We start from the raw sequence: 15,696 nt of genomic DNA on the forward strand, positions 1-15,696 counted from the left end.
CTATCGATATCATTAAAAGGGGTAATATTTAGAACAGCTAAGTTCTACTTCACTTTTCTGCATGACTGTTAAATTCATCTATGCTATTGACGGAAATAGGTCACGCATATTAATTAAATTGTGGTGGAGGGTACAACATCTCAGTCATCACGCTTACGTGCTATTGACCGACGTCCTCGTATTTTCCGGCACGCACACTGTTGTGTACATAGTTCCGCGTAGTCAGCGCGTACACAACTCTCACACTAGAGCGCGTCCCGCTAAGCACAACAGCGCAGGCGCAGCGCTCGTCCGTCTCCGCACTACGAGATGGCGCTGTCTTAGAGACGGACCAAATTCTGCTTCCGCCGATCCGCGTATTAATATGTAACACAGCTAACGAGATAGCTGCTAACATAGAACCTTTTCTCCTCGCGGATCACACTCGTGCAGTGGTACCAGAGCGCATGAGGTATTATAACGAGTGTACAGACCTCCGATTAGTCAGTCTGCATTAGTCTACATTTATCTGCACCTGTCTGTACCAGTCTACATTAGTCTGTACCAGTCTACAGTCAAGTTTCAGTCTGCGCCTAATAAGCCATGAAAATAAATGAATAGACACTTTGTCAAGTATCAGAGATATGTGAGAATAAGATTAACATACCAAGACCAAAGGAACTTCAGATTGTCAATTGTACATAGCATCCAGAACCAAGTTAAGTTATTTTATGCTTGTTACTATTTTAATAAATGTGTTTGAAAATTAATCAAGCTCTGTTTAAAGTCGGTCACCGTCAATCTGCTACTCTAAGCGTGCAAGTGGCATTTCTATCGTCTGACCTAACGGCAGAAGATAAACATGCCACGATAAGACCACGAGACATATGGCTGACACTCGCCTACTTCGCTAGAGCGACAAGTCAAATAATCTGATGGTGTGTGCACCGAATGTCTTACAGCACGCACACCACACACACTAAAGTTGTAAGTGGAGTATAAGCGCAAGTGTAGATGAAGAAGTAGATGCGGGAGTACCTTTCGTGCGGGCTGCGCGGCAGCAGCGGCCGAGATGCGCGCGTTGGCGCCCTGCAGCAGCGCGGCGAGGCCGGAGGCGACCAGGATGAGGAAGAGGTCTCCGAAGTTCCAGACGCAGGTGGCGGCGACGGCGAAGGGCAGCACGAGCGGCGCGAGCCACGGCCGGTAGGCGGGCAGCAGCGTCGCCGAGAAGAGGAAGGGGTGCGTGCGGCGCACGTAGGCCTCCAGAGGGTTGTGGGCCGACGGCAGAGCGCGCAGCGCCACAGACACGCTCAGCGCGTGCTCGTCTGCAACCAGAGGCGGGCCGCCGTCAGCGCTTTCAGCTTACTGAACCCTTCTGTCAGTACTCGTTGGAATTTGTAGAGTGCTGTGTTGTTGTCAAGGAGTGAAATTTTGCAAGATCATATAACCCTTTCTGCGTCTGCGATTCCAAATGGCATCATTAAGTATTCCTGGCTTTTTTGAGCTTCCCAATGCTTTAATGATACCTTTTGGTATCGTTTCGCGTAGTTTCAAGTTTGACCATCAGATTGCAGTGGCGTTTGGTTTCGTGACTCGCTATTTGTTTGAAGTGCAGAACAAAGAAAGGACAAGGGAAAGAAATAGGGCCGGCCGGTGTGGCCGTGCGGTTCTAGGCGCTTCAGTTTGGAACCGCGTGACCGCTACAGGTTCGAATCCTGCCTCGGGCATGGGTGTGTCTGATGTTCTTAGGTTAGTTAAGTGGTGGTGGTGGTGGTTAGTGTTTAACGTCCCGTCGACAACAAGGTCATTGGAGACGGAGCGCAAGCTTGGGTTAGGGAAGGATTGGGAAGGAAATCGGCCGTGCCCTTTCAAAGGAACCATCCCGGCATTTGCATGAAACGATTTAGGGAAATCACGGAAAACCTAAATCAGGATGGCCGGAGACGGGATTGAACGGTTAGTTAAGTTTAAGTAGTTCTAAGTGCTAGGGAAGTGGTGACCACAGATGTTAAGTCCCATAGTGCTCAGAGCCATTTGAAGCATTTGAACCAAAGAAATACGGCAAGTTTACAATACAGCTATGCATACATCTTTTGAGTAATTATTACGTAATTTCTAGCGACGCCATTTGGGGTCATTGATGCATTAGTATTTATGAGGAATGCAAAAATTAATTTGTATCATAAGAGTGAACTGTGTTTGTTCTTATATAATATTTCGTAGTTTTCATTCTTACATCATAGTTTCTTTAAAGGTTAAGCATGGAAAACATTAAGCTCTACAGGATGATGAAATTCTTCATTTTCTTCTGTGCGCCGATGACTCTGAAATATCAGATGAAAGTGACTATGATCCATCAGTACAGCAAGTATGTTCAACATATACAGTAAATACTCATCATAAAAAAAACATTTTTTTTCTAAATGTGACACAAAAAGGGTTAATGGTGATGCATTTGTTATACACTAAAGCACCAAAGAAACAGGTACAAGGATGCGTATCCAAAAATGGAGATACGTAAACAGACAGATTTCAATGCTGGACCATCAACAAGTCTCAGCATGCGAACCATTCAACGAAACATCACAGATATAGTCTTTCGGAGCCGAAGGCCCACTCGTGTGCCTTTGATGACTCCACGACTCAAGGCTTTACACCTCGCTTGGGCCCGTGAACACGGACATTTGACGGTTCATGACGCCAGGTCGGACGAATTACGTTCGAAATTGTATCGAGCGGATGGACATGTACGCGTATGTAAACTGTTGTGTTGGCAGAAGAGCCAACACCGTGTTACTAGAGGAGGCCGAAATGCACGCGTATTAGTTCACGCAGAATGGCGTGAGGAGGGAAGGACTATACCGACGTGAGGTCTGGAACAGGACAAGGAATGAGAATTCAGAAAGCGGACGAAATTAGTTTGATACTTTAATCCATTAACGATGAACGTCGCTCTTGACGGTACATGACTCACAATATTCTCTGTTCAGAATTCATTGTTATAGTAACTGAATGTGGCGCCTTGCTAGGTCGTAGAAAATGACATAGCTGAAGGCTATGCTAAACTATCGTCTCGGCAAATGAGAGCGTATGTAGACAGTGAACCATTGCTAGAAAAGTCGGCTGTACAACTGGGTGAGTGCTAGGGAGTCTCTAGACTAGACGTGCCGTGTGGTGGCTCTCGGTCTGCAATCACTTATAGTGGCGACAGGCAGCTCCGACATATATTAGCGGACGGCGGCCGATTTAAAGACTACCACCTAGCAAGTGTGGTGTCTGGCGGTGACACCACATAAACAACCTCATGAATCCATCGACCCTGCATGTCACCAGGCAACTGTTCAAGCTGGTGGACGCTCTGTAATGGTATGGGGTGCGTGCAGTTGGAGACAAATGTGACCCCTAATACGTGTATATACGACTCTGACAGGTGACACGTACGCAAGCATCCTGTCTGAGCACCTGGATCCATTCACGTCCATCGTGCATTCTGACGGACTTGGGCAATTCCAGCAGGACAATGCGACACCCCACACGTCCAGAATTTCTACAGAGTGGCTCCAGGATCACTCTTTTGAGTTTAAACACTTCCGCTGGCCGCAAAACTGCCCAGCACGAACGTTATTGAGCATATCTGGGATGCCTTGCAACTTGTCGTTCAGGAGAGATTTCCACCCCCTCGTACTCTTAAGGATTTATGAACAGCCCAGCAGGGCTGATGGTATCAGATCTCTCCAGCACTACTTCAGACATTAGTGAGTCCATGCCACGTAGTGTTGCGTCTCTTCTGCGTGCTCGCGGGGGCCCTACACGATATTAGGCAGGCGTACGAGTTTGTCTGGATCTTCAGTGTATTTACCTACCTACATTAGCCAGTCTGTACTGACGGACAAAAACATATTTACTGTAGTGTAATGAAATTTCGGGAATACGTCTGTGCAGTTAACATAGTCAAGTGATTTACAATGTAAGAACACTGGCCAGAGTCAGCGCGAGATAAACCACTGCAAATCTGAATTGCTAGTACATTATAAACTGGCGTAACCGGCAGAATGTTAAATGCAAGCATGCAAATGTGTATGTAGTGTGTTTCCAGGTGCCAGATACCAGTTTGTGGGATGGAGTTCCATGCCTGTTCCACTTGCTCGTTCAGTACAGAGACGGTTAATGCTGTTTGAGGATGAGGCTCGACTTGTCTTCCGATGACGTCCCATATGTGCTTGATTGGAGACAGAGCTTCTGAGCGACAGAGCAGTGGTTCCCAACCTTTCTTACATCATTACCCCTGAGTGCAATCAAGCATTAGCTGGTACCCCCCGTCCTAATACACCCCCTGCCATCTGTTGCCCCTACTCTCCCACGTTGTCACCAACTTTAGCACTAAGTAAACTGTAGAATGAAAGACTTTTCTTGGAACACTTTTATTTTTAAAATGTGTGTGTGTGTGTGTGTGTGTGTGTGTGTGTGTGTGTGTGTGTGTGTGTGTGTGTGTGTTTGTATGTGCGTGTCTGTGTATGAGTGTATGCATGTGTTAGAATGAATGATGAAGTAATCCGTGGTGCATCACAAGTGCTACCCGTAGCTCCTTCTCACAAAAGAAAGCTAAGTGTCCACAGTGAGGGTACAGACTTGTTACAAAATATGCTTCCCCTGCATTACTCCTCTACATTGCATCACTTGCTTCATCTGCACACTGAAACTCCATTTAAAATGAAACAAGGTCAGATGTGTACACTATAGTTACTGTTCATAAATCACTTCATTGCTGCACTGCTTACTACTGAACTGACAGAAACTGGACGACTTCAGGTTGTTAGTGCTTTGTGTCCAACCATTCTAATAATAATAAAACTGGGTACAGCAATCTATGTCATTACTGCTAGATCGTGCTATCATTTAATTCATTTATCTATTTCGAAACGAGTAATAAAGCAATTTCTGGACTACTGCAGGTACTATCTGCAACGCGGAAAATATATTTTCTTGCGATATTTAGCATTTTTTACGTATACGACTCACTTTTATCATCATCAATGTATGGGATAAAGCACAACATATGTGTGTAGTGGATGGAATATGTGAGGAACCCGTAAATTTCACCGCATAATGCTACTAACTGAGTAAAAGTAATCACTGGTAACTTATATGATCAGTATTAGAGTCTTGCAGAATTGTGATAATAGTAACGATCTTTTGAAAATACACTCCTGGAAATTGAAATAAGAACACCGTGAATTCATTGTCCCAGGAAGGGGAAACTTTATTGACACATTCCTGGGGTCAGATACATCACATGATCACACTGACAGAACCACAGGCACATAGACACAGGCAACAGAGCATGCACAATGTCGGCACTAGTACAGTGTATATCCACCTTTCGCAGCAATGCAGGCTGCTATTCTCCCATGGACACGGCTTGCCATGCCATTTCCACCTGGCGCCTCAGTTGGGCCAGCGTTCGTGCTGGACGTACAGACCGCGTGAGACGACGCTTCATCCAGTCCCAAACATGCTCAATGGGGGACAGATCCGGAGATCTTGCTGGCCAGGGTAGTTGACTTACACCTTCTAGTGCACGTTGAGTGGCTCGGGATACATGCGGACGTGCATTGTCCTGTTGGAACAGCAAGTTCCCTTGCCGGTCTAGGAATGGTAGAACGATGGGTTCGATGACGTTTTGGATGTACCGTGCACTATTCAGTGTCCCCTCGACGATCACCAGAGGTGTACGGCCAGTGTAGGAGATCGCTCCCCACACCATGATGCCGGGTGTTAGCCCTGTGTGCCTCGGTCGTATGCAGTCCTGATTGTGGCGCTCACCTGCACGGCGCCAAACACGCATACGACCATCATTGGCACCAAGGCAGAAGCGACTCTCATCGCTGAAGACGACACGTCTCCATTCGTCCCTCCATTCACGCCTGTCGCGACACCACTGGAGGCGGGCTGCACGATGTTGGGGCGTGAGCGGAAGACGGCCTAACGGTGTGCGGGACCGTAGCCCAGCTTCATGGAGACGGTTGCGAATGGTCCTCGCCGATACCCCAGGAGCAACAGTGTCCCTAATTTGCTGGGAAGTGGCGGTGCGGTCCCCTACGGCACTGCGTAGGATCCTACGGTCTTGGCGTGCATCCGTGCGTCGCTGCGGCCCGGTCCCAGGTCGATGGGCACGTGCACCTTCCGCCGACCACTGGCGACAACATCGATGTACTGTGGAGACCTCACGCCCCACGTGTGGAGCAATTCGGCGGTACGTCCACCCGGCCTCCCACATGCCCACTATACGCCCTCGCTCAAAGTCCGTCAACTGCACATACGGTTCACGTCCACGCTGTCGCGGCATGCTACCAGTGTTAAAGACTGCGATGGAGCTCCGTATGCCACGGCAAACTGACTGACACTGACGGCGGCGGTGCACAAATGCTGCGCAGCTAGCGCCATTCGACGGCCAACACCGCGGTTCCTGGTGTGTCCGCTGTGCCGTGCGTGTGATCATTGCTTGTACAGCTCCCTCGCAGTGTCCGGAGCAAGTATGGTGGGTCTGACACACCGGTGTCAATGTGTTCTTTTTTCCATTTTCAGGAGTGTAGTTTCGTGACTCAAAAAGGATGCAATCGTTTAGGCTTTACCCCTCAGAAAATTTTGGTTCACCCCTCAGGGGTTAATTAACCCAGGTTGGGAACCACTGCTGTAGAGCATGTTGTATTACAACAGCGATATGTAGGCGAGCGTTATCCTGTTGGGAAAAAAAACCTGGAATACTTTTCATGGATGGCAGTACGGCAGGTCGAATCACCAGTCATCAAGGGTACACGAGTGAGCCTTCGGCTCCGAAAGCTAATATCGATGATGTTTCGTTGAATGGTTCGCATGTTGACACTTGTTGATGGCCCAGCATTGAAATCTGCACCAATCTGAGGAACAGCTGCACTTCTATCACATTGAACGATTCTCTTCAGTCGTCGTTCTTGCATGATATTTTTCCGGCCGCAGCGATTGCGAAGATTTGATGCTTTACCGGATCCCTTATATTCGCAGTGTACTGGTGACATGGGCGTACGGAAGAATCCCCACTTCATCGCTACCTCGTAGATGCTGCGTCCCATCGTTCTTGCGCCGACTATACCACCACGTTCAACCTCACTTAAATGTTGATAACCTGCCATTGTCGCAGCAGTAAACGGCCTAACAACTGCGCCAAACACGTGTTGTCTGATACAGACTTTGCCGGTCACAGCGCCATATTCTACCTCTTTACACATCTCTATTTCAGTACGCATGCCTATACGAGTTTCTTTGGCGCTTCAGTGTATTTCAATATGCCATTCTGTGAATGTGTCTATGTCAATGGAGGCTGCCCTCAGTTAAGAGTAAGTTGTTTTGCGCTAATTTTAGAATGTATTTCTTACTGCCAGTTTCTAAAGTTTTTATTTCCGTTGCGATTTCTATCAGATTCCCCCAGTATCCATTCAAATCATTGACTCCCTGCAAGTAGGGTCGTAGTCCATGCATTCTCATTGTCTGATTCTGAGTAGAATGATAACATGAGATTCAGAGGGCTATCATTATTTATCTCTATTTATCTCGCCCGCTAACTGTGTCAAGCTCCTTTCATTCAGATCGCCTGCATACGAAAATCGTGGCAGTCAGTTTAAATGTGGCAGTGCAACCGCCCGTGTCTTTCCTGCATTTCCAGACAGATGGAACAGTTACATATTAGCTGTGGTGACACAGGAGGGAATGAATGAATGGACGAAGAGGCAGAAGGCGTGTTTCACAAGACACTTCGGTTGCAGTCACTGTGTGTACTTCATATGGGGATGGTCTGTTAATTTATTTTTCGTCATGCAGACTCTTTTGGAAAAAGGAAGGAGGATTGGGTTTGTCCCCCCGTCGACATCGAGGTCATTAGACACGGAGCACAGGCTCTAAAGCTGGATGGCCAGACGCAGGATTGAACAGTCGTCCTCTCGAATGCGGGACCAGTATGCTAACCACGGCGCCATCTCGCTCAGTCAATTTGGTTTGGACACCAGGAGCGTCTGCGCCAGCTAATTACTACACTACGGTGAGCTGTCGTCGTACACTTCTACCAGATCATCGTGGACACTTCCATTTGAAACAGAGGATGAAATAGAAAGCAATACTCCTCCTTATCAGTGGGCTCAGGCATTTTGTTTTAGTTCGTGCAGCTGTGAGCTACAGTGCTGTAACTAGAGGATTTTAATGTATAATAGGGCTACAAGTACGTACCTGCAAACTAGTAAGAAACTACACTGAGGTGACAGTAGGCATGGGATAGCAGTATGCACATACACAAATGGCAGTAGTGTGGCGTACGTAAGGTGTAAAAGGGCAGTGCATTTGTGGAGTAGTCATTTTCTGTCGGGTGAAAGTTTCAGTCACTGATTATGGCCACACTACAGGGATTAACAGACTTTGAACGTGGAATGGTACGTGGAGCTAAATGCATGGGACACTCCATTTCGGAAATCGTTAGGGACTTCTACATTCCGAGATCTACAGTGGCAAGAGATTTCAAGCTTACCTCTCACCACGAACAACCTGTAAGATGGCAAGAACTATGCCCCTTACATGAAGTCATTAAATATCTCCTAACTCACGTTGAGCCAACAGTAGGGTTGAACAAAATGACTGACAAGGCACAATGCAACTTGTAGAGGGTATAGTATGGACGTATTGGAATAATTAATGTCGGGTGATGGTTTTAAAGTAATTCACACGACATGAAAGCTTTGTGGAAACGAGTCGATTTACTGGACGCTTGTTTACCCCTGGGAAGTATTTAGAGTTCTCTACATCTACATCTACATCCGTACTCCGCAAGCCACCTGACGGTGTGTGGCGGAGGGTACCCTGAGTACCTCTATCGGTTCTCCCTTCTATTCCAGTCTCGTATTGTACGTGGAAAGAAGGATTGTCGGTATGCTTCTGTGTGGGCTCTAATCTCTCTGATTTTATCCTCATGGTCTCTTCGCGAGATATACGTAGGAGGGAGCAATATACTGCTCGACTCTTCGGTGAAGGTATGTCCTCGAAACTTTAACAAAAGCCCATACCGAGCTACTGAGCGTCTCTCCTGCAGAGTCTTCCACTGGAGTTTATCATCTCCGTAACGCTTTCGCGATTACTAAATGATCCTGTAACGAAGCGTGCTGCTCTCCGTTGGATCTTCTCTATCTCTTCTATCAACCCTACCTGGTGCGGATCCCACACTGCTGAGCAGTATTCAAGCATTGGGCGAACAAGCGTACTGTAACCTACTTCCTTTGTTGTCGGATTGCATTTCCTTAGGATTCTTCCAATGAATCTCAGTCTGGCATCTGCTTTACCGACGATCAACTTTATATGATCATTCCATTTTAAATCACTCCTAATGCGTACTCCCAGATAATTTATGGAATTAACTGCTTCCAGTTGCTGACCTGCTATTTTGTAGCTAAATGATAAGGGACCTATCTTTCTATGTATTCGCATCACATTACACTTCGCTACATTGAGATTCAATTCCCATTCCGTGCACCATGCGTCAATTCGCTGCAGATCCTCCTGCATTTCAGTACAATTTTCCATTGTTGCAACCTCTCGATACACCACAGCATCATCTGCAAAAAGCCTCAGTGAACTTCCGATGTCATCCACCAGGTCATTGATGTATATTGTGAATAGCAACGGTCCTATGACACTCCCCTGCGGCACACCTGAAATCACTCTTACTTCGGAAGACTTCTCTCCATTGAGAATGACGTGCTGCGTTCTGTTATCTAGGAACTCCTCAATCCAATCACACAATTGATCTGATAGTCCGTATGCTCTTACTTTGTTCATTAAACGACTATGGGGAACTGTGTCAAACGCCTTGCGGAAGTCAAGAAACACGGCATCTACCTGTGAACCCGTGTCTAAGGCCCTCTGAGTCTCGTGGACGAATAGCGCGAGCTGGGTTTCACACGATCGCCTTTTTCGAAACCCATGCTGATTCCTACAGAGTAGATTTCTAGTCTCCAGAAAAGACATTATACTCGAACATAATACGTGTTCCAAAATTCTACAACTGATCGACGTTAGAGATATAGGTCTATAGTTCTGCACATCTGTTCGACGTCCCTTCTTGAGAACGGGGATGACCTGTGCCCTTTTCCAATCCTTTGGAACGCTTCGCTCTTCTAGAGACCTACGGTACACCGCTGCAAGAAGGGGGGCAAGTTCCTTCGCGTACTCTGTGTAAAATCGAACTGGTATCCCATCAGGACCAGCGGTCTTTCCTCTTTTGAGCGATTTTAATTGTTTCTCTATCCCTCTGTCGTCTACTTCGATATCTACCATTTTGTCAACTGTGCGACAATCTAGAGAAGGAAGCACAGTGCAGTCTTCCTCTGTGAAACAGCTTTGGAAGAAGACATTTAGTAATTCGGCCTTTAGTCTGTCATCCTCTGTTTCAGTACCATTTTGGTCACAGAGTGTCTGGACATTTTGTTTTGATCCACCTACCGCTTTGACATAGGACCAAAATTTCTTAGGATTTTCTACCAAGTCAGTACATAGAACGTTACTTTCGAATTCATTGAAAGCCTCTCGCATAGCCCTCCTCACACTACATTTCGCTTCGCGTAATTTTTGTTTGTCTGCAAGGCTTTGGCTATGTTTATGTTTGCTGTGAAGTTCCCTTTGCTTCCGCAGCAGTTTTCTAACTCGGTTGTTGTACCACGGTGGCTCTTTTCCATCTCTTACGATCTTGCTTGGCACATACTCATCTAACGCATATTGTACCATGGTTTTGAACTTTGTCCACTGATCCTCAACACTATCTGCACTTGAGACAAAACTTTTGTGTTGAGCCGTCAGGTACTCTGTAATCTGCTTTTTGTCACTTTTGCTAAACAGAAAAATCTTCCTACCTTTTTTAATATTTCTATTTACGGCTGAAATCATCGACGCAGTAACCGCTTTATGATCGCTGATTCCCTGTTCTGCATTAACTGATTCAAATAGTTCGGGTCTGTTTGTCACCAGAAGGTCTAATATATTATCGCCACGAGTCGGTTTTCTGTTTAACTGCTCAAGGTAGTTTTCAGATAAAGCACTTAAAAATATTTCACTGGATTCTTTGTCCCTGCCACCCGTTATGAACGTTTGAGTCTCCCAGTCTATATCCGGCAAATTAAAATCTCCACCCAGAACTATAATATGGTGGGGAAATCTACTCGAAATATTTTCCAAATTATTCTTCAGGTGCTGAGCCACAACAGCTGCTGAGCCCGGGGGCCTATAGAGACATCCAATTACCATGTCTGAGCCTGCTTTAACCGTGACCTTCACCCAAATCATTTCACAATTCGAATCTCCGTCAATTTCCTTCGATACTATTGCACTTCTTATCGCTATAAACACGCCTCCCCCTTCACTGTCCAGCCTATCTCTGCGGTATACATTCCAATCAGGGTTTAGGATTTCATTACTGTTTACGTCTGGTTTCAGCCAACTTTCTGTTCCTAGTACTATATGGGCGTTGTGACCGTTTATTAATGAGAGCAGTTCTGGGACCTTTCTATAGACGCTTCTGCAGTTTACTATTAGCACATTAATATTGTTATTCCTTGTTGCATTTTGCCTACTCCTGCCTTGCCGCGTCTCAGGAGGCGTCTTGTCGGGCCTAGGGAGGGAATTCTCTAACCTAAAAAAAACCCATGTGCACTCCACACGTACTCCGCTACCCTCGTAGCCGCTTCCGGCGTGTAGTGCACGCCTGACCTATTCAGGGGGACCCTACATTTCTCCACCCGATAGCGGAGGTCGAGAAATTTGCATCCCAGCTCTCCGCAGAATCGTCTGAGCCTCTGGTTTAAGCCTTCCACTCGGCTCCAAACCAGAGGACCGCGATCGGTTCTCGGAACGATACTACAAATAGTTAGCTCTGATTCCACCCCGCGAGCGAGGCTTTCCACCTTCACCAACTCCGCCAACCGCCTCTACGAACTGAGGATGACCTCTGAACCCAGACGGAAAGAGTCATTGGTGCCGACATGAGCAACAATTTGCAGTCGGGTGCACCCAGGGCTCTCTATCGCCGCCGGTAGGGCCTCCTCCACATCTCGGATGAGACCCCCCGGCAAGCAGACAGAGTGAACACTGGCCTTCTTCCCCGACCTTTCCGCTATTTCCCTAAGGGGCTCCATCACCCGCCTAACGTTGGAGCTCCCAATAACTAATAAACCCCTCCCCCCGTGTGCCTGCTCGGACCTTGCTGAAGGAGCAGCCACATGTCCACTCACAGGCAGAGCGGGCGATGCCACACGGCCAGCCTCCACATTGACCCTCCGCCTCGTGCGCCGCGAACGCCGCTGAACCTGCCACTCCCCTTGGGGAGAGGGTGGCCCAACCGCGCCGGGTACCCGCGAAGATGTCTCGACAGCAGGGACAGTGGGTGAAGCATCTAACACCTGGGGTGCACCATGCGACGCACCAGACTCCCCACTGCCGCTACACTCCGAGGCAGCAGCCTGAAGACGGCTGACCGCGGCCATCAACACGCTCAGCTGTTCGCGAAGAGTGGCCAGCTCCTCCTGCGTCCGTACACAGCAGCCACACATCCTAGCCATCCTAAGAAATCAATTTACTATAGAGTGTTAATCAGCTTTTAACTAGACTGCTAATTCACTAAAGGCGGTTGATTATTGACTAAACTGTGATTGCTAACCACTTCTTGTAGAAACAAGGAAAATAGCACTACCTGTCTCTGGACGGTATTGAAAACAAACACTAGCACTACGAGCACTATGGCTGACTAAAGGGACTCTCTGACTGTATTCGAAACACACACGAGATCTATGGAACACTTAATAGCACTCTACTATTAAAGCTTCCTAAAAGCAAAAACACGCAGAAGAAGAAGTGACAAGTAAGAAAAATACAGATAATACTTAAATTAAGGTAGCTCGCTGCACAGCAGACGTGAAGCAGACGGCGGTTAGGGCGACCGTGGCTGGCTGGGGAACAGAGAAGGGAAGTGACAATAGCCAGCTTAGGGAAGCTCAAGCTCTGAAAAAGCGGTAACGCAGCCTCCAGCCGCCTTAAGATGAGTTACAGCATGGGTGGTTGACCCCGACCCCATGCTGGTGTACTGGGAAACAAACGGAGAACTTGTACGCCTGTTGATAAATGTAAATCAGGTGAAGAGCGACAGAATGAAATATGCCGGCCTCCGATGGGAACCTAGCACCAAGGAATTTGAAGTACTCTCCTGGGCGTCAGAATTCCGGAAAACTTGGTTTGTGCAGATGCTAGCCTTCATGGGTGGCCTGGGAAGAGCTAAATAACAGAAGATGAGAGGAAGGGAAATTTTGTGGGAATTTGTTCACTTCCCAGAGCAGGCATTGGTCGGCGCTGGGAAGCGACGTATAATTACCGCGACTTGCGCTGCAATTGGCGTAAGTGATTTTGTTGGAGGGGAAACCGAGGCGAAGGGCGCACTGTGAGACGTCTCCGTAGTGGTCTTCCGTTCCCAGCTTGCCTAGAGTGCGGACGTGGCGTTCTTTACTCAGCTTGCCTGAGAAAGAGTGAGCATCTCTGCAGTTTAGGACTTAGCAAACGGAACGATTGAGCTTGGAGATAGGAAGTTTTGGTTCAGCTATGTACTGAGCAAGATAGGTAGGAGTGAGAAGACGAGCGCAGCCTTGCACCACCACGAGGTCGGCCGACGTCCGCACAACGACACCACTCCGCCACTCTGTATTCGGTGACATTGCGCCCGCTCCGGCCATTGATTAAGTTGCTGGATCACGTCGGCAAAGTTTCCACGAGGGTTTCATGGGCCATGTATTGTAGAATTCTTCTCGCACTTCGCATTACGCCTGGGTCAGTCGATAGGGATTACTTTTGATTTATCGCGCTTTACTCCACGGAAACGCAATTTATTACCACTGCGTGCTAGGAGAATCATGTAATGTGATGACTGAAGGTCGTGAGTTAAAATAAATCTGCGATAATCGACTGCATCTGTTTTCAATCAAGTAGTTGAAATCCCAAGTCATTTTCTTAATTAATTTTATGTTCAGCATTTGCATCTGTGTTCAATAGCTGAATATAATATCAATGTGCACCCATTTTTAATTAAAATGGATCAATTCTGAAACAATTAATGTCAACACTGGCACCACAGTTCAATCAGGAGTCACAGGGTCTTATTACTTTCTTTGCGTTTTCCGACATTTCGGCAGTTTTACACTCTCTGTTGATCTGTTAGTTAATTATCTGGGGTGAACGCACACCAAAACTAGATAAGTGACGGGTGGGGAGTTATAAACCCAGTGGCTGATGCCCTTCACTTAACGACCGAGAGCAGCGGCGTTTCCGTGGAGTTGTCGGCGCTAACATACAAGCAACACTGTGTGAAATGACGGTAGAAATCAACGGGGACGTACAACGAATGTAGCCGTTAGGACAGTGCGGCGAAATCTGGCGTTATTGGGCCATGGCACCAGCAGACTGACCCGAGTGCCTTTGCTAACAGCGCTACATTGCCTACAGTGCCAATCTTGGGCTCTGACAGTATAGGTTGAACGCTAGACGACTGGAAAACCGTGGCTGGTCAGATGAATCGCGATTTCAGTTGATAAGAGCTGATGGTAAGGTTAGTGTGTGGCGTAGATTGCACGAAGCCACGGACCCAAGATGTGAACAACGCATTGCGCAAGCTAGTCGTGACTCCATAATAGTGCCGGCTGTGCTCACACGGAATGGAATGGGCTGATAATTTCTGGAAGGGTTTCCAGTGACTTGTTAAGTGCACGTCACGTGGAGTTGCTGCACTGTGCCGATGTAAAGGATGTCCACCACGATTTTACGAGGTATCAAATGACTTCTGACACCTCAGTGTTATTACGTGCCGAGTTTTACATTTTTCATGTGATAGCTACAACTTTATGGCTGCTCCTCCAATATAGAATATTCGTGGAAATCCTTCTGAAAAGCGCTTGTGGTCTACAGCGAAATGAAGACGAGTGCAGGAGAGGGCGGGGGGCAACTCACAGAGGGCGCCGAAGAGGATGGCGGCGGCGGTGAGGGCGACCCTCCTGGCCAGCGGGGGCGGCAGCGCGTCGCGCTCCAGCAGCGTCCAGCGGCGCAGCAGCTGCGGCCAGCGGAGCGACAGCCGCGCGAACACCAGCTGCGACAGCAGCGCGTTCCCGTAGAACGCCATGCCCCACGCCGCCGGGTCCAGCCCGTCTGCAACGACACGTCAGCCACACCACTCAGCGCTGGTGTTTTGTGTCACTATGTGGACAGGTGTACATACCTACATCATAATAAACTGACAAGGGAACCTACCCATCGCACCACCCTCAGATTTAGTGGATAGGCCTTGAAAAACTGAACACAGATCAATCTAGAAAACAGGAAGAAATTGTCTGCGACTAAAATAAGCAAAATATACAAACTGAGTAGTCCAAGCGCAAGATAGGCAACATCAAGGAGAGTCTGAGTTTAGGAGCGCCGTGGTCCCGTGGTTAGCGTAAGCAGCTACGGAACCAGCAGTCCTTGGTTCAAGTCTTCCCTCGAGTGAAAAGTTTACTTTCTTTATTTTCGCAAAGTTATGGTCTGTCCGTTCGTTCATTGACCTCTCTGTTCACTGTAATAAGTTTAGTGTCTGTGATTTGCTGGATTCATATTGCCCACGGAATACATCTCACGCATTTA

The 15,696-nt window shown here is 47.6% G+C and overlaps 1 protein-coding gene across 1 annotated transcript in view; it reads right to left on the bottom strand.

The window, feature by feature from the left end:
* Nucleotides 1–15,331, bottom strand: part of LOC126335825 (gustatory receptor 5a for trehalose-like) — a 42,001-nt gene extending 26,670 nt beyond the window's left edge. The window contains exons 1-3 of the mRNA XM_049999291.1: nt 15,328–15,331; nt 15,031–15,225; nt 1,018–1,304 (exon numbers count right to left, since the gene is read on the bottom strand). Of these exons, the coding sequence (XP_049855248.1) occupies nt 1,018–1,304; nt 15,031–15,225; nt 15,328–15,331 (486 nt within the window). The remainder of the gene's footprint in view (nt 1–1,017; nt 1,305–15,030; nt 15,226–15,327) is intronic.
* Nucleotides 15,332–15,696: the final 365 nt, after the last annotated feature.

This window comes from Schistocerca gregaria, chromosome 2 (assembly GCF_023897955.1).
Source record: "Schistocerca gregaria isolate iqSchGreg1 chromosome 2, iqSchGreg1.2, whole genome shotgun sequence".
NCBI classification, from domain to species: Eukaryota; Metazoa; Arthropoda; class Insecta; order Orthoptera; family Acrididae; genus Schistocerca; species Schistocerca gregaria.